Genomic DNA, 22,308 nt, shown 5'->3' with positions numbered 1-22,308 from the left:
TGAAAAAATCGTGCCGTAACAAGCTTTTTTTAAGGATGTACTCTTCTGAGGTTTCAGTCACGTTCAAGTCTCGTTTTGATCTGGTGTAACGGGTTTTTGTAATATTTAACAAATTATGATAATATAATAGCAAACACACATCTAAAAAACATGTAAAAAAAACCTAGATGTCTGTTGTGTGTAGAACATTTTTTACAAGAATTTTTAAAAAATGACCAATTTGGCGGCCATTTTGAAAAAGTGTATTTATGTGAATTTCTTGCGCTTCACAAAGGGCCAAAATTCACCTTTTTTGACACTAGATTGATCACTTAAATTGTCATTGTGTCACCATTTTTAATTGTAGCAGGTTCAATTTTGCTGTACAACTTTATAATGTTCAATATGATCAAAATAATATGCAAAAAAGTGGAAAGTTATATATTATTGATATTTTTTTTACATATTAGGGTAACTGAAGCACTTTTGATTTTTGACCCCGAAAAAGGTGAAAAATAACACAAATAATAATGGGACAAAAAAAGAAGCACACCGACCCCCCATTTTTGTGGCTGTTTTAGAAAGAGAAACTCATTTTCTTTCGATTCATTGAATACTAAAAAAAGTTTATTACAGGAATTTTTATATCAAGCGTTTCATCGGCAAAAAATGGTGAAAAATGTGCATTTTTTCATTAAAAAATAAGGGGAAGGGGTAACTAAAATCGCATTTTTGAGTAAAATGAATAAGTTTAAGACATTTTACTTCCATAGTTTCAAAGAAAATAATATTTTTTATCAATTCTACAAACATTCATACATATCTGATAACACACTTGGAAGAAATTGTATGAATTTGTTCTGCCAATGGTCAAAACCCGAAAATTCACCTAAAATCACATATTGTGTTAAATTGGTATCTTTGACCGATCATAGCACAAAAACGAACACACCGACATTAGTTTTTTTTGCATTTTCTAATATGCCATTATCTCCTTTTTCCAAAAATCAATATAAGAAAAAAAGTTTAATACAGGAATTTTTTGACTTCTCAGAGGTGTACATCCTTAAGTGTGTAGTCTGCTCGCGTGTCAGGGGCAACGGAAGCGCCGTGCGAGTACGGCATGCTCTAGGTGTTTCTGTGGAGTACATGGATGCGCTATGTCTTGCAAGACACAGATGCCGTCGTAAAGACTAAATAAATATACATTTCATTATTTCTATGCATGTTTTGTGGTTTTCTGTTTGGACAAATTGGTACATGTAACGCGAAAACTTCAATGAGGGAGCTTTTGTAATAATACTTCAAACTTGACAAATACATATATTGTACTTGACAATACATGTAACATATACTTTCATTGGTGTACATTGACACATTTACCAACGAACACTGTTGAGGAAAAAAAATCCATTTTGTAACGATTTTCATTCTGGAGACTTCAGGTTGACATGATGTGACGTCGTCATCACTTGGCCCATTGTTCAATTGTTCTACGTCATATATTTTCAAATCACATTTTGATCAAAATTTGTCATGGCACTCTCTAAGGAGATCCCTGTGGCACTCTAAGGGACTTGCTCTGTCTTTTATTAGGTAAGGTTCAAATGTGACTTTAGGCGTGTATAGGTTTGAAATGTGGTACAGGAAGATATTTTATATATAGAATAAGATAATAAATTTGTCAGATCGACCGCTAGGCCTTTCTGCCTTCTAGGGTTTCTTCAGACGGATTGATATGTGTTTATCACAGTTGGTTTCATTGTAAAAATCATTGTGCATTCAAGCTGGGTTTACGGGCTTTTATAAATATTTTTTCTTTAAATTCTCTTGCAACTACATCGTCGCTATTCAGTTTGTAAATAGGTAACACATACAAATCATCTTTAGAACCTTGATGCATATATTTGCTGACTTTTAAAAATCTTAGTTCATTGTCCTTCATTTGTTGTCTATGTACATTCATTCGTAGTCTCAATTCACATCCGGTCTGTCCGATATAAAATTCACCACAATGTTTATATATTAAAGAGTAAATAACATTCTTAGAATTACAGTTAATTTCCGATCTAATTTCTATTTTGGAACCAAAGAAGGCAGAAAGGCCTAGCGGTAGGAAATGACAAATTTATTATTTTATTCTGTATTTTTCTTTGCAATGACTTGTTTCTTTATTATCTACTATATATATAATATATATATATAATCACACTTTTCCTGTAATTTCTCCTTGAACAGGCTGAGACCCAAGTCTGAACTTCCCTGTCTATTTTTTCAAATGAATAAGGTCCCAAATAAGGTTTTTAAAATATTATTCAATATTAAATTTAATAACATTTCATTTTGATTTGAAACACACATGAACCTTTAAAGATTTACTAGGATAGGTAGTGCCTATATTGGATCCCTCTCACAGAAAACATTCTAATACACATATCAACTCCCTAGAAATTCTTAAAGCGATGTCTATATAATAACTCAAAATATGTCTTGCTAGATTTATTAACTCATTACAGTGGAGATTTGGTATCTAAAAACTCTTATGAAAACATATTTCGAAAAAATGTAACTTCATCATTTTTACAGATTTTGAATTTGTTATACAATCTACTAAGGTACCGACTGTATCTTGTCTGCATCACAATCTTTTCAACCTAATCTGGAAACCTGTATAAACCAACCTTCAGTCACATCTGTGTATACATGACTGTTCAAGTTGAACCTGTCTGATCCAATAATGGTTTAGTCTGTATCAATTTAGACTTGTTCCACAGTTCGGAACCATACCTTACCAGGCTATGGCATAATATGGGCATACTATCTTCCACATATTAAGCAACCATTCTTAAGTGCATTTAATGCAAATATTTTGTTCCTTCCTCAAACAGCTTTAGAACTTTTCTCTAAAAAAGATGGCTGTGTGAAAATCACACATACTATCACAGATAATTAAACAGTGAAAGCAGTCACATTTCAGATGTTACAATGCATATTACATGGATCATGTTTCGTGCTAGCAGTCACTCATCATTCACTTTCACTTTCCATACAGTTTACATGGGTCAGGTTTCATGTAAGCAGTCACTTTGTATACTTTCACTTTCCATACAATTTACATTGGTGTCAAGTTTCCTCCATCTGTGTTGGTTGTGTTGAATTGCTACTAAACATGGCACGATATGTCTTCTGAAGCTGTTTATCTTCTTCCCGAATGGCTTGTTTACATAGAGCTAAATATTTCTTTGTTGCCGCATCTGAAAATAAAAACATAGAATAGATATGTCAAATTCAGCTTTTAAAGATAAATCAGAAATGAATAGGAATTAGTCAGCTGTAAAAAAAACAAAAAAAACTTATAGAGTATGTTTTTTTCAATCTGATTAAAATCATCTGTTACATGGCTCCGCCTGAACTACGAAGTTAACGAAGCCATGTAACATATGATTTTAATCAGATTTGGGTTTTTTCAGCATTAATTCTGCAGAAACATTTCAAATATCAATAGCTGTTCTTTCCTAACTGATAAATCTGTAAATTTTTTTTTATAAAAATGGTCTGCAGACAAAAGTAAACGACACAAATCATTGACCACAACAGAATAAAAAAGGCCAGCTTATTTGTACATGTGCACACCAAGCACTTGAAAGGTAGATTAGCTAGATCGCATCCTCGACACTCCAGGGGTTATGCTCACTTCGCTCTCTGTACCCCTGGAATATGTCAAAGCATAATTGAAAGAAGCGAGAAGACCAGTTTGATCCTTTGATGAATCTCTTGGTGGCCTAACGGTAAAAGTCGGTCGGTCGCGGCTCCTCTGTAATCTTCAAAGGACAAGTATTACCCCAGTGATTGGTCAGGTTTTTTCACCCGACACCAATCAAAATTCAAATAGCTAGCAGTGTGCCTTCAATTTTGCTATGACATATTCCAGGGGTGCAGAGAGCGAAAGTGAGCATAGACCCTGAATATCGAGGATCATGGCTAGATGGGTGCTTTTCTCACTTAGAATATAAATGTTGCACCGCATACTAACCAAATAAAGCAAGCCAATCATGTTTACTTTTACCATGTTTTGCCGCCTGTTCATAAAGCATTCTTTTTTAAACAACTTCATAAAACTTGAAGTCAAAGACATTCCTCATTCACATAAAAACAATTCAAAGCAATCAGAATTCAGCAAATTTAATTGAAATTAAAGGAGATGCATTAACAATTTCTAATAGCTTATAAAAAGAAATCCGGAAAAGTTCACTTTTCAGCTTTTAACTAATTAATCATTATTCAAGGGATAGGATATTCTATTTAAAATCCATAAGTGGCAAATCCTTCATATCAGAGTTCTATTTTTCTTTGGCAAATTGTAATGAGCAATATTAACAAAGGGACATAACTCTTTATAGTATGGGACACTATGTATGTACACTTCCAAGCAGTATTCAGATAAAAAATATAAAGTCTTGCCCTGGATAATTCTAGTGAACAAAGGGCCATAACTCTTAATAGTAACTCATAAGACCAGCCTTCATTTTATGTTACACTCCACCAACAGGTACTCGCATACAAACTTTGGCAGTTATACGTGACAAGATAGTTTGAGATATGCCCAGGACAATGTAACACTGATGGAAGATACAAAACCCTATAATCCCCTCTGGCAGATTTAGTAAAGACTAATTAATGTACATAAATACTTGATGTAAAAGCAGAGAACGCAAATAGCAACAACAGACAACACTCGCTTCAATTGATATCCTGTATAACAGTCCCAACTGCATAACTTATCCTGGTCGACCATGATGAATCTAAAAGACTAGAAACAAAATCATTGCCGACCAAGATAACTGATACATATGAACTTGAGTTCACCATGGTTTAGGCCTACCAAGATTGAAAATGGTTGTCTCTTGTCTCGATGGGTATACCATGGTTTAATTGAAACGACCCTGGTCAAAATTTAAAAAGATCACGATTTGACAATATAGATGTTCATCCTATGCTCACCATTAGAGTGGTTAGGTCGACCAGTGAAAACCACACTTTTCTTTCACCAAGATTGGCAGTTTTACTCCCCAATCAGACCTGAAAAGGTATTGGGTGACCTACTCGACCACATGTGGTGTTTTTGTTCATGTACTCCAATTTCCTGGCGCCCACAAGAGTGATTAATTTAAGTTGAAATTTTTCTTTGTTTTGTAGTGGAACTGGACTGGGTCCATCGTCCCTACCAGGTAGTTCAATTGGTAGAGCGTTCGTCTAGAGTTCAGAGGGTCCCAGGTTCAAACCCCGGTCTGGCCGTTACATTTTCTCTTTCTCCTGTTACAAAATTGGTGAGCTTGCCAGCCCTTGTTTCAGGCATTGGGAGTATGCTTATGAAGGCGATACCAAAACTTAAAATGTAAATAGTTGTGTCTTTAGGGGCGAAGACTTAGAAAAAGGAGGGAGCAATGTAACGGAACTTGACTGGATTGATCATGGGCGACCAGGTTAAGCTCAATTGGTAAAGCGTCCGTCTAGAGTTCGGAGGGTACCGTGTTCGAACCCCGGTCTGGCCGTTACACATTCTCTATCTCCTGTAACAGTTTTATATTTTACAACCATTGGTTGACTTAGTCGAGTGTCTCTAAATGGTTAATTCTGCCATCTGGTTACTTTGTTAGTGTTGTTGTTACCTGTTCCATTTAAACTAAGGAGGATAGCTTGAGCCTCGTCGTACTGCTTCAGGTGGTAAAGAGCGACTCCCTTACGGTGTCTGGCCTTGCTGTTGGACGGCTGGTCCTCTAGAACTTGATCACAGTACTCCAGTACTTTCCTGTAGTTAGTGGCCTCCTGGTGTAGTAGACATGCTGTGGTAAACAATATATATAAACATTTCATTGGAAGACTTCAACATTTTACCATGAGGACTAATAAAACAAGCGGTAGCCCCACATACAGGTAAATCATATGTAGCGAGACAGCGCTGGGGGAACCACTATTGACCTGGTAGCTCAGTTGCTTTTAATAAAAGAGTGTCCCAATGAAAAGCCTTTTCTGGTCCTGTGACCTTTTCCCAGAGTCTACTGTTACGTATATACCCATGCATATATATATTACTACCTGCCTGAAGGTTTTACTAATGATTTGAACAAACTTGAATCTCTGCCCATAGTTAACGTCCTAGTATCTACTATGTATATAGTGACCCTCCGAAATCTATACGGACGTTCTAACTAATTCAGCTACCTGGTAACCAGTGATCAAGATAGTCTAGTTCCACTTAACTATAAATATGTCTCAAGATAAAAATTCTTTATTAAGAATATTTAATATCACTTTCCGTTACATTTAATATTACTGTAGCGGACCTTGACTGGGTCCATCATAAGAGACCAGGTAGCTCAATTAGTAGAGCATCCATGCCTCCAAGAGTTCAAAGGGTCCCAGGTTTAACCCTTTCACCACTGTAGACAATAATGTACTCATCCATATCAATCCATGGTAGAGTCTACTGAAGTTACATAGGGGTGAAAGGTTAAACCCTGGTCTGGCAGTTACATTTCTCTTTCTCCTGTCAAAAAATTGGCGAGCTTGCCACAACCGTTAACGTTGTTCCAAGCACGGGGTGAATGCTTAGCAAGGGGTTAATACCCGAACCCGAGCTGTAAATAGTTAAAAGTCTTCTGGGCAAAGATTAAGAAAAAGGAGGGAGGAATGTAGGGAAAATAATGGACTGGGTCAATCGTCTGTGACCAGCTCTGAAAAAGGTAGCTTAATTGGTAGAGTGTCTGTCTAGAGTTCAGAGGGTCACTGGTTTACATATGATACCTACATGTATATTAGGGATCAATCTAGACTTGATTCACTAGCATTTAATATTGTGTGGTTTCCCCTAAAAGTTTTAGGGGAAACCACACAAAATTAGGCTAAACCCTAGATTGATCCTAGTCCGAATTATTCTGACGTTTTATCGACTTTTTTCATATCGGTCTGTCGTTAATCGATGACAGACCGATATGAAAAAAGTCGATAAAACGTGATAATAATTCGGACTTAAGATTGATCCCTGCATGTACATGTGATGTGTGCTAAATATTTTCAATACATTCACAAAAGTTATGCAGTCTGCATTTACATATATATTGAGTAAACACCACATGATCAAGTCCTGTCTAAAGATTTCAGTTTCTCTGAGGTTCATCAGAGTTCATCACTATTAAACATATGTATTTACATAAAAGTACTTTGTGTACTACAAAATCCTACTCAGTACTGTTACTACTGTAGAAATAAAACAGCTGTTCACACTGTATATATACCTGTGCAATCATAGCACGTGTAGTGACGGTGTACGCACAAGGTCAGTAGACCAACTATATGTGTACCTATAGCTATCGATGTGTACCTATATGTAGGCATAGCACATGTATAAACACATATAAACAGTGCTGTAGCTCTGTAGAGCGTCCAAATTTTACGTATTGTACCATTGTAGGTTAGCAGACACAGATGATTTGATGACCAGTAATTCATTAGGCAGTGATTTTCATACATAAATCAATATACCTGCTAAATTATTGTAACAGTCCACTCTCAAAGAGGTAAACAAATCTTTCATGTCGTCGGACAGTTCTTGTGAAGAAAGAGCCACCGGCACCGGCATCAAGGCAGCACATTTCTTTTCACTTCCAACAGCTTTCAGCTGTAAAATGGCCCTGTGGTATTTCCCGATAGCCTTCCTGATGTCTTTCTCCTTGTAGAAAGCATTGCCATCAGCTTTAAACGTCGCAGCTGTCCTGATCTTTTCTTCATCACTAATTTTTACACTGGCTCCCTGCATTTTCACTACAGCACTAGTTACACATGGATGAAGGGAGATCACTCGTGTCGGTCTGAACATTAAGGTTTCAAGACAGCTATTTTCTGTACAGTTCATCAACGTAGTGTATTTGAACATGAAACACTGTTTTGAAAACGATATTTGATTATTTATTGCTTGAATACATTACTACCAAGTTGAATACAATTGCAACAAAAATGATAAATTTCAGCTATTATCCTGAATACTGAGCTATTATTGGTGACTTGAATTATGATACATTTATAAATTCAATTCAATTCAAATTTATTTGCACATTTGTAACTACAAAGTAGCTTGAAGGCAAAATAGTAAAACACAGTGAAATACATACATAGACATGTAGAAAAGTCTCAAAGTGATTACTTATATTTCTAATATACACATGAACAAAATTAACATAGCTTCAAATAGAAAATTTGATTTAAACATTTTTAGTTGCAAAGTCCATATCTTATACTGTCAGCAAGCCCACTCTCCTCAGTTCTAGAGACTGTTTAATGAATAAGCAAGAGTCCAGTATAAACTGTGAGTTGTTTGTAGATAATATTGAGGTCAAATAATTGGTATCTAAGGTAACATCATTGTGATCAGGAATACATTTTTGGAAATATTCTTAATTTTCTAACACACCACATTTTTTACAGAGTCTCTGGTCTCTTGGTATACTTTTGAGACGCCCCATGGCTAGCTTCAGCTACACGAAATGTTCAAATACACGAAATGAAGTAAACATTTTCCTTAAATTACTACTGTTATATATGTTAAGGTATTTTTCAGGGACATACTCCACCTTTAAGTCTTTATACATAAATAATTTATTACTCTCGTTTAAAAGTTTTTGTTTATTAAAGATTCATTTTTTTTTTATATATTTTGCTTTATTTTAATTTTAAGTTGGTATATTTGTAATTACCTAACAATGCGTCAGGATCCTGTATAATTTGATGTAAATCATTGTTTAATGTAATATCATTAGCATAACTAAACCAGGTATATGTGCCATTTTCATGTAAAGTTTTATTTAATAGATAAGCCTCCTTTATCAAAGGGTTTAAATTGTCTGAATCTTGTCTAGTATTCTACTTTTGGTATAAATCCATGCACCATACTTCTGCACTATAAGCCAGGACTGGTTTTACAAAGGATTGAAAGAGTTTACACTGGGAAGTTTGTGATATTTTCTGCATAATTTTTTTATTGCAAAAAGAACTTTGAGACCTTTGTTGGACAATTCCTACAGACGGTGTAAATTTACCTGCTGTATTTATCAGGTTACCAAGATATTTATATTATTTAGTTATGTCTATATTATATTTCACAATATTAAATTTGTAGTTTTTGATAACATGATTTGTTGAATTGATTACCATTGCTTTTGTTTTCTGGGTATTTATTGAAAGTTTCCATCTATTTGCAATATGTATATAAGTTATTTAATGATTTTTGAAATCCCTCGGCTCTTTCAGACAATATTACCAGATCATCTGCGAACATAAGGCAACCTATTTCCGAGTCGACAAGCTTTAAAGGATCATTTTTTTAATCGATCAGGAAGATCATTTCATATAAATTGAACAGAGAGGGACTCATACTATCCCCCTGCTTGAGTCCTCTAAAACTATCAAAGTAATCGGAGAAGAACGAATTAATTTTAAGACAGACAACCTTTTCTTGTACATATTACTAATGACTTGAAAGAGTTTGCTGCCGATGCCATATCTAACTAACTTATAGAGCAAACCTTTTCTCCATACCGAGTCAAAAGTCCTGTTAAAATCAACAAAACAGGTAAATACCTTTTTCTTTTGTCCATAAACATACTTGGTAGTGAGAGATTTAAGTACAAATAAGCTATCTGTGGTTCTTTGCTTTTTCCTGAAACCAAATCGAAGGTAGGATAACTTACCTGCCATAAATTCAGTGAGTCTTTTGTTTAAAATAGAATTAAACAATTTACTGAGACAACTAATAAGGGATATACCTCTATAATTAGTTGGCAGGCTTTTATCTCCAGCTTTAGATATAGGAACCAAGTGTGATCTGCCCCACCTTTCTGGATAGTAACCACAATTTAAAATGATATTGCATAGTTTTGATAGATTATTCAGCATAACTGGAGAAGAGTGCTTTATGACCTCGTTTGTTATATTATCTGGGCCACAACTCTTGCCACATTTGAGATCTCGAATTGCCTGTTTAATCTCCTTCACACTAATAGCTTGATCAGTTATAAGTTTAGTATCAAAATTTGTAATTAGAGTGTCCAATTCTTGAGAAATCCTGGATTGACCTTTTGTTTGCGACCCAGGTTCTAAAGTGATCAACAAAAGCAGACCAGTTAACAGGGTCGACATTTTCTAGTTGATTTTTATTAATAGATTTAAGAAAGGCCCAAAACTGTTTAGAATCATGCGCTGGAATATTATTGAGTTTACATGGTAGATTTTCTTTATATATATTTTTCTCTGCCTTTGTAATTGCCTTCAATTTCTTTACCGTAAAAAAGAAACTGGCATGCAGTTCTTTATTAAATGTCTGTTTTGTCATTTCTGACCTAGATTATTTACTGTGCTCCGTACACTAAAGAACTCACATCAGTCCACTGTGACCGTTTCTTCCTTTTTTTCTTACATTTAAATTTTGTAGTCATACAGGATTCTTGCATTACACTGTAGATATTACATATTTTTTCAGAAGCTTTATCAATACTTTCCTCGTTATCCACAATATGCATCTCTTGAAAGTCAAGGATTTCATTTTGTAGGTATGGTAAAGTAAGACTATTTACCAGTTTTCTCTAGACATGTTGTTACTCACATATTTCTTTAAAGTTTGTAGCCTGGGCTTTTTAAGTCCACCAAACCTGACATTACAAGATAGTGTGACTCTTTTTTAACATGATCTGATAAATATGAAGGTTGTTTCACAGTAAAATAAAATTGAAGTGCTGAACGTTATCCTTCATGTAATAAGTCAGCGAGGATCTTGTTTACCAACGTTTTCGTAATGATTTCACAAGCGGATGCATACAGACCAGAGGGCTAATTTTGTCGTAGACCTAATGTTGATCCAGGAACTGTGCAAGATCAAAGGAATAGAGAAATCCTGGATCACTCCGTACCACCACGGACTTAGATAGCAATCTAATTCCGTGGTACCACCCATGGGAAATAGGATGTGCGAGAGGTTTAACCGAAACGTAATGGGCAAGCGGCACACTGGATTTGCACCAAAATGCTGATTAAAGAAAACATGTTACCCCATTGGAAAATGCCCATGATATTATTATTTATACCATTTCACGTTCGTGTTTAGGAGACCACCAAGGGTACATGTAAGCCTAGCTTTTGGAATTCCAAGACGCGATAAACACCAGATCGAGTGTCATTCAATATACATAGAGTATCTATGGACTCGACTCAGTCATCCTACGAGCTGGCCAGCAAGACAATAGAAAAGGCAAAGTACAGACAGAAAGATCATTATGAAAGGGGAGTGACAGAAGAAACAGGAGACCGGGTCATAGTAAGTAAGGAAGCTTGTCCTTTAAGGAAAGCACAAATTATAATTAGTAAACAAGTGGGAGGACACTGCATGTAACCGGTTATATATAGTTAAGGAGAGACCCAACCCTGATGCTCCTGTAATAATAATGAATGCTTACTACACTAGGATTGTTCCTTTGGTGGTAGCAGACCATAAATAATAACCCAATCTACTTACAGTTTTAACATGTTTGCATGACAACAACTCGATTAATTTTTACACGCAGGGACGTCGGTAGTACATCGCTCAAAGTATATCTGTTTCTCAGGTCTTCTTCTTCTTTTCCAAATTCCGGCCACCTTCGACGTGTCAAAGATTATGCCAGTTTGTGCGTGCGCACATTAATATTAAAAGTTTAAAGATCAGATTCAAAACTGGATAAAAGCAGTGGAAAGGATTTAGTTGATATGCTGGGTCACTTGAGACTTAAAGATCGCAAGTGATGTTGCTGAGGCAATATCAGGTGGCAGGCTGTTCCAGTCCCTCACTGTATACAAAGAACGACCATTTCCTGCAGTCTTTGTTTGTAGACTGTGTTGGTGTGAATGCCTTGATGTCCTGGTTGGCTTGCTGAAGTACTTTTGGTGGTCAATGTCTACTTTGTTGTTCATAATATCATACATCATAGACAAGCGTGCTTTTTTCTACGTTCTTGTAATCTGGGCCACCGCAACTGTTCTATCATCTCCCCCAACACTCGATCTGTTTCTGTACTTGTCCATTACATATCTTGCTGCTCTTCTCTGTATTTGTTCTAGCTGGTTTATCTGTCCCTGTTGGTATGGGTCCCATATTCCAGTTGGGCCTGACTAGTGACTTGTATGCTCTCTATCTTTGATGTTCCTAGGGGATATGTGGATGTTTCGTCTGGGAAAACCAAGTGTTCTGATGGCTTTATTACATATGTTGTTGACGTGAGTTCCCCAGTTGAGATCAGAAGTTATGGTACAGCCTAGATATTTTGTTGATTTATCGTGTGCCCGAAAACAATTGTGTAGAGTGTAGTTGTAGTTAATTGGATGACTGCATACCTATCCGGATGAAAGTCCATTTTCCACATTTGTTCCGAGGTTGCCAGTTTATCTGTCGTTTTGAAGAAGTTTGCAGCCGTGGTCCGAATTTATGGTGAGGTAGGCTATGGTGTCATCAGCAAGCAAACGAACAGTGGAGTGTAGGGAAGATGCTATGTCGTTGATGTAGAAGAGGAAGGCTCGGCCCAAGTACTGAGCCCTGAGGGACCCCAGAGTCAACGTTGGCCTCATCTGACATTTCACCCTCTACAGCAAAAACCTGCCTTCAGTTAATTAGGAAACCCTCTATCCAGCGTAACGTGTTCTCTCTAATACCATAGTGGTGTAGTTTGTGGAGCAGTAAGTTGTGTGAGACTTTATCGAAAGCTTTGGAGAAGTCGAGAATTAGCAGATCTGTTTGTTTTCCAATATCCAGGTTTTTTGTGATGTCATCTATACACTCTAGTTGGTGAGAGAATGCCTTCTAGGTCATAATAAGCAGGACAAGTAAGAATAAATGTAACTCATCTTCTGTATAATTTTTGTCGCAAGCTGAATATATTCTTTGATCTCTCGGAACCCGATAATAACGTCAAGATTCGATGTTAAGGGAATGCGCCTTCATGCGATATTGACAACACAACCGTGTCTAAATGGTTGGTTGGTTGATGGGTTTTACGTCTACACTTCACTGACGTGTTCGGTCGACATGAGGGGGTAAGTTGACGCTTATCAGGCCCTCGGAGATTCTAAAGTCCTGCCCATCCTGGTCACGCTCTGAGGTCGGACAGCTCCTCAGATACAGACATGTTGTCACAGCGGCTGCGGTCCACGGAACGACGTACTTATACGGCCGTGTCTAAACTTATTGAGCAGGCATTTTCGGGGCAACTGAACAAAAGGTGTGCATGAAACAGCTGCCTTTCACTGGCACCGCGCCCCTTGACAGAAATGAACGTTGGAGCCACACTGATGTACACCGCGCCCTTGACAGAAATGACTACGTTGGAGCCACAATCATGGACACCGCGCCCTGGACAGAAATGGCTACGTCATCAGCATATGTGTTGAGGCCATGTCATTACGACCCGACTCCCTAGGAAAACTTACTGGCAAATAGAATAAGGGGCTTTCATGGCATGTAACCGGGAGCTGTGACCCCTCGAGAGTTCCTAAAATGGAGAAGCATTGGTTGTGTTATAACTATGGCCATACCTCAAGTACCTCAAGGAATTAAGGAATTTTGGTTCCGGCTAGACCCCTAGCTTAAACCATCCCTAAGGCATTTTTTTCATACGAAATTTGTCTTATTCTTAAATATTTAATATTCCCAAGCAGTTCATACCATATCTTGACAACTGAAATTTGAATCACACCATATACTTTTTGAAATAAACAGTATGTCAATAACCGGCAGCTATCTGTGTCCATCCGTCATGACGTCAATACCTATCCAATCGTTTAAAGTTCAATATGGTATGCATATAACTCGAATTGGCTACTGTATGATTAACTATTAATTCATTTAAAATGCATTATAACGTGTTAATTTCACGTTATTACAAAGGGTTTTTTCGCGTTATTACGTCTTTTACTCTCACGTTATTAAGTGTATATTTCACGTTATCACGTTGATATTCACGTTATTACATGTTATTTCGCGTTATTACGGTTATTACCTTACTTTGCGATATTACGTGCTTTATTTGCGTTATTACATGTTATTACGCTTTTTTTCGCATTATAACGTAGTTTTGGGGGTTTTTTTTACGACTTTCCAGTAATTTTTTCCCCATAAGTGACCCTGACAGACTTTCGTATGGACCCAGCCCGATCTATTCAGAGTAATATTAGACGTTTTACTAATTGAGATAAACTCTTCGTGTACAACTTTATTTTGGGGTGACATTATTACCAATAGTTGATTCTAATCACTGAAACGTCTGATATTATCCTGTTAACATTTGTTAGAAAGTTAACCCTATCTCAAAGTTATATTGTAAAATGTACCAAAATTGTACATCAATCTACCCCAATATATCATCTAATGCTGGCCGTAAACAAGGTCTTAAAATGATCTATTTTTCATATAATTTTGAATATTCATTGGTTAAATTATTCTATAGCTATTAAGAAGAAATCAGAAAGCCAATTTCCGCTAGTTTCAATTAAGCTCCTTCCGATATATTTTCAAATTTCTTAGGCATGTTGTGCAAAAGGATTAAATTCCACAAATGGCGTAATGCGACATCGACAACATCCATTAAACCACAGAATTAGATAAGAAATGATTGATATCTAAGTCCGTGATTAAATACATCACCCTATCAAGTCATTAAGTTTTTAAGAAATGTTGCTCCTTTATTCTTGAAAATTGGTCACGGTCACCATTTTGGACAAACTTGATAGGCCCTTATGTTAAGGTTGATGATGGCCTGATATCACCATCCTAGGTCTCTTGGCTATCTAGAGGAAATTGTTTAGGTTTAAAAAAAAAATATGACCTCCGTGACCTTGAAAGAGAGTCGAGGTTGTTTATATTGGGAAAACAACTTGACAGTCCTCCAACCAGGTTGGTACCGGCCAAAAATAATCACTCTATGCCTATTCCGTCTTTTCGTATTGCAGAGTTATCTTCTCTTGCGAGCAGGTATTGATTGTTTCGTCATTGGTGTGTGAGAGTAACGTCGTCAATTTTTGAGAAAACGACGTAATTTTCTCACAAAAACCAATGACGTAACAATCAATACCTGCTCACAAGAGAAGATAACTCTGAAACACGCAATTGGTGATTCAGAAAAACAGTGTAACGTAAAATATTGATGCTGAACAATTGAAACTAAACCACAGCGCACGCTCACATGGCACATTGGGACTCGTGAGCTGAAATTGATAAAATGTGGTTCATATCTCATTTGATCTGTGACCTTGAAATCCAACACCGAGCAGAATTAGAACAAATGACCTGTAGTAATCTGTAAGTCTTAAAACACCGACTTTAATATTGTAGTAATGTTTGCAACATTACAATCAGACATTTCGGACTAGACATTCTAGGCTACAGGTTTTAATAATAAAAATTTGAGGTGCTTATATACCGCTTTATCACAATCTAGCTAGTTCGTAGGTCGTCTCAAAGCGGTTCACAAATCAACTTGGATGCAAGCCCTATAAAAAACACACGCTGTCCATTAGAGAATAATATAGACATATGTAACACATGCGCTTTACTGTATTTCAGATTGTCCTATAATTTATGACTTACAAATACAGTGATCATAATAGATTAGTTCTTATCTATGATGTGATGGGACTATCAGATCATGGCTACAAGCAGCAGAATTACGCTGAACTCCTCCAAAATGGTGCTCTGCCTTGTTGTCGAGCGTGACGTCATTGACAACCTACGAATTCCTGCACTTTTATAATCCCCATTAATGGTATAGCCCAACTCCCGTCTGACAGAACTTCAATACAGTAGTGGCTAGTACATGGATAACTGAAGTTCTGATAGCTTTTCCTGGTTGAACTTTTTTAATCTGCTGGCAACTGTTTGGGAAAATAGCGGTATGAATGTATTTGATTGACTATCCTCGATTATCTAGAATGAAAATAAAACAAACGACATATATATATTTTAAGATGATGAATTTATTTAATCTGTATACAATGGGATTTGAATCATCAAATACCTGAGAACAAAAAAACATCTCTATCTATTATTCTTGAGCCAGGTGACAAATCTATGTCAATTATCACATACAAATTAAATTAAACATTATATAATAATACATGTCTAGATGTAGGGAAAATAACGGACTCCGTCACAAGGGAGATAACTATGATGGCAGCCAATAAATCAAGAAATTAACATTTCAGAGTTAAGCCCATGCTTGGTGATAAGCCCACACTCACATTCCGATAGCAACTTGTGCTGTGAAATGAGATATTTTCGCTAGGCCCAAATTTCATGGTTAGCGCAATAATCACTATTTCGTGGGTACATGAATTTGTGGATTATGAGTATACTGATCCATGCCGAGAAATGCTTTTTATCAAACTTGCTTTGTGGACCTATGAATTTGTGGATGAAAATTACCCACGAAATCAACCAAGCTAAAAAAAAATCCACGAAAATAAGTGATTCCATGGTATTGATTTTATATTATCCACGGAAATCAAAAAGAGACCTTTCTGCATACAATAACAAATTAATCTATAATCCCAGCGGGCAGTATACCATTGCTATGGAGCAGGGGTAGGACATCTAGGATTGTTCGTATGAAATATAAGTTGTAAAAAGGTTATGTATCACAACCATTAAGAATTTATGTGTGATGTTTCCATGACTTATGTCTGGTACAGATGACAGGGTACCCAGTACCGTACTAGTTGTTAAAACGTCACACATAAAACACTTACTGTTTGTGATGCACAACCTTTCTACAATCATACTTTTCAATCCCAAGAAAATGTTTAGACATATGAAATATAATTTACTCAGAGCAAGATCTAGACATGAGACAGTTTTACATGGTCCATCTTTACAGAATCGGTACAAATCACAGGTATATGAATCAACCAGTTTTTCCACTTTAAATGTCTTGGACAAGTAAGGACAGTGTACTTCAGTTCATAATGTGGTATTGCAGTAAATAGCCTTGCTCAAGTCTGTTATCTTTCAAGTGGAAAAAATCAATTAATTCAAGCACCTGTGATACAAAAACAAAAAAAAAACATGGTAAAATAAAACAATACACCAAGCACAGTGAGTTTATACACTTTATACAAATACCTGTCCAACAATAGACCGTATAGCAGGATATTTTCACAAGTATGACATTTTTCGCAATTTTGCTGGTCAATAACCTGATCACGAAAATGTGATCTGAAGAATGATATGACAAGCTAAAAATGAGCCGCAATGATAATAAACATCATAACGGTGAAACTATCAGAAAAAAGCGAATTTGTGGTTGTAACGATTTATATACATCAAAAGAAAAACAAGAATTTTAAAAATAGATTGTACATGTATCACACATCAAATAGTTCTATTGTAATAAAAGCCCATTCATTTGACTATTAGACACTTTATATGAGGAGTGTTCCACCTCTGTGCTAAAACACCGCAAAAACTGTGTACCTTCACGTGTCTAGATCGTGCAATTATATAATCTGTGTAAATTGATGTTCTAATTTTGCGTCAAAACCGCCAAAAATTAAAGTCGCATAAATAACCCGCTATACAGTGCATGGTTTTACCACGGAATTAGATTGAAGTCCGTGACTTTACCACGTAGTTGTCACACCATTAGTAACGTGACTCACTACAATCAAGTTCTTCTATTCAACTTATAATTAACAATGATGACCACATATACACGTACATCCCCACCAAAACATTGTATATTAGATACCGTACACCAAGAAATTTTGAATAAATTTTAAATTCTCGCCCAGTGTTAACTTGGCCCTTTACATTTGATAACTATGAACATTATGTTGTTAATTTTTATCGCTGTAATGGTTATTTCGCCCTCATTATGGTTGGTTAAAAAGGCGTAAAATAAACTGCAGTGACAATTTCCCAGTATACATTATATCCGGATCAAATATTTACTAAATCGCTGGAAGCTTCACTCTACCCTACACCTATAACTATATCACACAGTCAAACCTTGTTATACTTCCAACGTTTGTCCAGTGAATTTTTGGCATTAGAAAACAGTTTTTGCAATATATTTAGGGAGATTTAAAGAAATCGCTAAGTAAAAAGGGACTAGGAGATATGTTGGCGATGAGCCAGGTAAAAAAATAAAAACATTACAGTGGGTTTAACTGCTCCTCTAACGCACTAAAATATCACTGAATGTTTTCAAGTTCTAGTGCACATGCTACTTTAAATTCATCCACACATTTCTTTGGTGTAATTTTTCTAAAAGGAAGACATATTTTTATAATTTAATCTAAATACCACCCACTTTAATCCCAATAGCATTTTTTTTTAAACCGTTATGGTGTTGTTTTTTTTATATCAAATGAACTTCTTTTAGTACATGTTCTTGTGTCTTCAGCATTTACTGTTATCAATAAAATGGAATTAATCTTAGATATTGTTTTCTTTTGTTTAAAATAAAATTGAAACTTTGAGGCAATTTTTGTTACAAATAATGCGATATGAACATTTAAAAAAAATAAGAACATTTTTAGCAACTTATGGCAAAATATTTAAAGAGGGTAACTATAGGTATATTACCACCTACCAGGTATATATATTTTTTATTAGTTTTGGGCATGTTTTGTAAGGAAAGCAATGTACTGACCTCAAATCATATAAAAAACAGTGAAGTAAATAATATAGAAAATAATAAATAATAAATTAGTTTCTAAATTGGCTTCATTGTACTGATCAGAATGTGAGGGAAATTTGTGTGAAAAAAAAGCCCCGTTAGTTTTAGCTAACTGACCTACAGGCTACAACACCTCCTTAAATGATCATGGCTGTTGATAGGACGTTTACAAACCAACCAACTAATGACCTATGTATATAAGTGTGACTTCTCTCCTCAATAATATCAGATTCTATTTAAGTATTAACTTGAATATATTTTTCATGTTATGGAGATATACCGGTAACACAAAAAAATGGAGTGTTCCATATTACACTCTGGTTTTTTGTGTTATAGCTCCATAACATAAAATATATATTCAAGTCAATTCTTATAATTTAATCTACTATACACAATCCCTGTGTAAATCCACTTTTATTGATGGACTTTTTATCTCCTAAAAATTATCACGCCGCTGTATCAGCCAATCAAAAGTGACATTACAAGCAGAGACGTCACTTTTTTACGTTATGGACTGATAACATAATTTTTTAAGCCAATGAAAATGCTTGTTACAAGTAAGATTAAATTATATGAAATTATTAAATATATTGTAAGCATCATTCCCATACATATTTCATGTCTGTTGTAAATCTTGGCGTGGCAAATGGCAATAGCTCGACATGAATGCTATATTTATGTTCAGTCACAGAGAAAAAGAGAATGGATCACTTATGGAGGTTAGAGATTTTTTATGTATGAAATATTAAATTTTATCACAAATTCAACTCATGAAAGTGGCAAAGAAAAAGACTATTTATGTAGAACACACATGTTATATTAACTCATTCTGACAGGCTGTGCTAGCCGTGGGGTCTACAACGTTTGCCAGCATTTGAACCAGAGCATGCTGGTAGACACAGGGATAAATGTTTACGACATCGGTAGCAACTTGTGTCAGATCTTTTTTCAATTATTAATTTAATAATAAATGTATCTATATCGATGTATATGTTCACAAGAGATATAAAATGCAATAAAGTGAGAGAGAAGCTTTCAAAAAGCTACCACTATAGTTTAAATAAACACAAAAACAAACAGCCATCATTTGATTCTGGCTGTATGTGATTTGTAAAGAAATTATCCCGGTTTAAAGTTTGATCTGTAGTTTTTGATACACAATAGACAGGAAAGTCCAGAGTTATCCGGCTCGGTGTTGATGCTCTGAATGACACCGTTCTCCACCACCATCGAATATCTGTAGGGCAAAAAAACACACATAAGACAGTGTCAAATTACACAAGCATCCTAGAATTAATTTAAGGTAGTATGCTACATGTACCTTACATCATCATTGCTAGACCTGTGATAAGGCGTTTGAGTTATCTCCCTTATATTTCTGATTTATGATAACACACAATAATTCAGAACTTCTGTAGTGCTATCATTGTATTACAAATGTTCATCACCTCAGGGTGCCTGTCCCACTGCAGTCAAAACACTTCAAAATAGATTATTTTTTTGTACATAGAGTTACTTCCCCTTACTTTTATTTTGATTCATGATGTTAATAAATAATAATTTGAGGTTCTTATATGCCGCTTTATCACAACCTAGTTGGTAGGTCATCTGAAAGCTGTTCACATTTTTTTATCCGCGGTTATAGGGCCTTTGCAACCAGCCAATATCTTTCTCAACTCCTTGGGGAGCATATACAGCCGGTGCTGCCATATTTCGGCGCTCACAGCTAGCATTCAACAAGTCTAGCACTGCCCAACCACGTACTCATTTACAGCTTATATATATATTTAGTAGACTGGAACAAGCGGAGTACAGTATCTTGCTCAAAGATACAACACAGTGCCGTGCCGTGTCTCCGAAACTTATAACTTTAGCATGACTGGGCCTGGCTACTAAGTGCTCAGTTTGTTACAGAGACGGTATAATGATCAGTGGTCCAGACCTATTGCATTTTTACACTCCATACATTTTATTGAATTTTTTAATTTCTGCAGTGGTACAGGGATCATTAAATAGGAACATGGACAATTTACAATCTTGATTTAAATTAGGTTCCTTATTATGAAACTCTTTTAGCAAAGAAGAAAACATTTCAGTAGGGTAGCATACAGCCTTAAGTTATTAGGTTATACTTGAGCTATACATATACCACTTAAATATTCCATATCCATCATCTGATTGGTTTAATGTTGATGGATGACATAGTTTGAAGATTGCACAAAGCAAAAACCTGGTTCAAGTAATTTCTTCTTATCTTCTTCACACTTGAAAAGGAATGCAAATGAAGTGCTGAATGAAGGTTTTTTTAGACCTGAAAAGCAACCATCGGCAAGGCTTTAGCAAAGAATTGAGCTGTTCAACCCTCGGCAAGGCTTTAACAAAGAATTGAGCTGTTCAACCCTCGGCAAGGCTTTAACAAAGAATTGAGCTGTACATGTTCAACCCTCGGCAAGGCTTAAACAAAGAATTGAGCTGTACATGTTCAACCCTCGGCAAGGCTTTAACAAAGAATTGAGCTGTTCAACCATCGGCAAGGCTTTAACAAAGAATGGAGCTGTTCAACCCTCGACAAGGCTTTAACAAAGAATTGAGCTGTACATGTTCAACCCTCGGCAAGGCTTAAACAAAGAATTGAGCAGTTCAACCCTCGACAAGGCTGTAACAAAGAATTGAGCAGTTCAACCCTCGACAAGGCTTTAACAAAGAATTGAGCTGTTCAACCCTTGGCAAGGTTTTTACAAAGAATTGAGCTGTTCAACCCTCGACAAGGCTTTAACAAAGAATTGAGCTGTTTATAAAGTATTTGTGAATGAGGAAGAGTTGGAAAAGCATCACTACAACATCACATTCAGTTGTTTCGTTTTTAGATATTGTATCCACTGTTTTGGTTTTAGCACTGTTCATCTAATGGACTGTCTTTCTTGCTATTCACTTCTTCTGGATATAACACTATCTTACATGCTGCATGAATAAAGTGAGAAGAAATATGCTACACCTAATATCATTTTCCCTAATAGTAACAATCTTACATGATTTTATATCAGTATTCATAAAATCGTTATTACCCAACCTTACCGCTTAGATCTTATGTTGCCCATGATTTTCCGGCAGTCCAGCTCCATGCTGATGGCCCTTGTAAATTCTGCCTGAGTGTCAGCCAACATTCGAATCTGAAAGATTTGTAAAGTTTTGTTCAGTTAAAATACTAAAAGGTTATACTTCCAATTCATATAAAAAAAAAAAAATATAGATATCATTTTAAATCAACATGATTTCTTCCCATTAAATCCCCTTGGTATCATGTCCTCTTCCACTAGGTCGCAAACTATAGGCCTACATTGGGCAGTCGCCAGGTACTGGACGAGGGTTTGTGTTTTTTCTCTGGGCACTACAGTTTTCCCCCACAACCAAAACCTGGCACGTCCTTGGATGACCAAAGCTGTTAATAAGACGTAAAATACAAGCAAACCAAACCTCTGTAACCTGTATGACTTTGCCACTTGGTAGGTTTGCCTGTCTTTAAGATATGTGTCCCTGGTGGCTGTTTCTGTCACCTTTCCTTTAGCCTTCACATGCCCCCCCC

At 35.9% G+C, this 22,308-nt stretch overlaps 2 protein-coding genes across 2 annotated transcripts in view; both read right to left on the bottom strand.

The window, feature by feature from the left end:
• Positions 1-2,185: 2,185 nt before the first annotated feature.
• LOC110450455 (tetratricopeptide repeat protein 9C-like) lies at positions 2,186-7,830 on the bottom strand. Its single transcript, XM_021497994.1, has 3 exons — positions 7,522-7,830; positions 5,649-5,822; positions 2,186-3,233 (listed from the first exon to the last, which is right to left on the bottom strand). The coding sequence occupies exons 1-3, from the start codon at positions 7,793-7,795 to the stop codon at positions 3,103-3,105; spliced, it is 579 nt and encodes a 192-aa protein (XP_021353669.1). The 5' UTR covers positions 7,796-7,830; the 3' UTR covers positions 2,186-3,102.
• Positions 7,831-19,421: 11,591 nt separating this feature from the next.
• LOC110450454 (peroxiredoxin-5, mitochondrial-like) overlaps positions 19,422-22,308 on the bottom strand; it is a 6,070-nt gene continuing 3,183 nt past the window's right edge. The window contains exons 5-6 of the mRNA XM_021497993.1: positions 21,801-21,895; positions 19,422-19,962 (exon numbers count right to left, since the gene is read on the bottom strand). Of these exons, the coding sequence (XP_021353668.1) occupies positions 19,845-19,962; positions 21,801-21,895 (213 nt within the window). The 3' untranslated portion in view covers positions 19,422-19,844. The remainder of the gene's footprint in view (positions 19,963-21,800; positions 21,896-22,308) is intronic.

This window comes from Mizuhopecten yessoensis, unplaced genomic scaffold (assembly GCF_002113885.1).
Source record: "Mizuhopecten yessoensis strain PY_sf001 unplaced genomic scaffold, ASM211388v2 scaffold5229, whole genome shotgun sequence".
Classification (NCBI taxonomy): domain Eukaryota; kingdom Metazoa; phylum Mollusca; class Bivalvia; order Pectinida; family Pectinidae; genus Mizuhopecten; species Mizuhopecten yessoensis.
The sequence above is the reverse complement of the archived record's forward strand: the minus strand, read 5'-3'. Positions and strand labels throughout refer to the sequence as shown.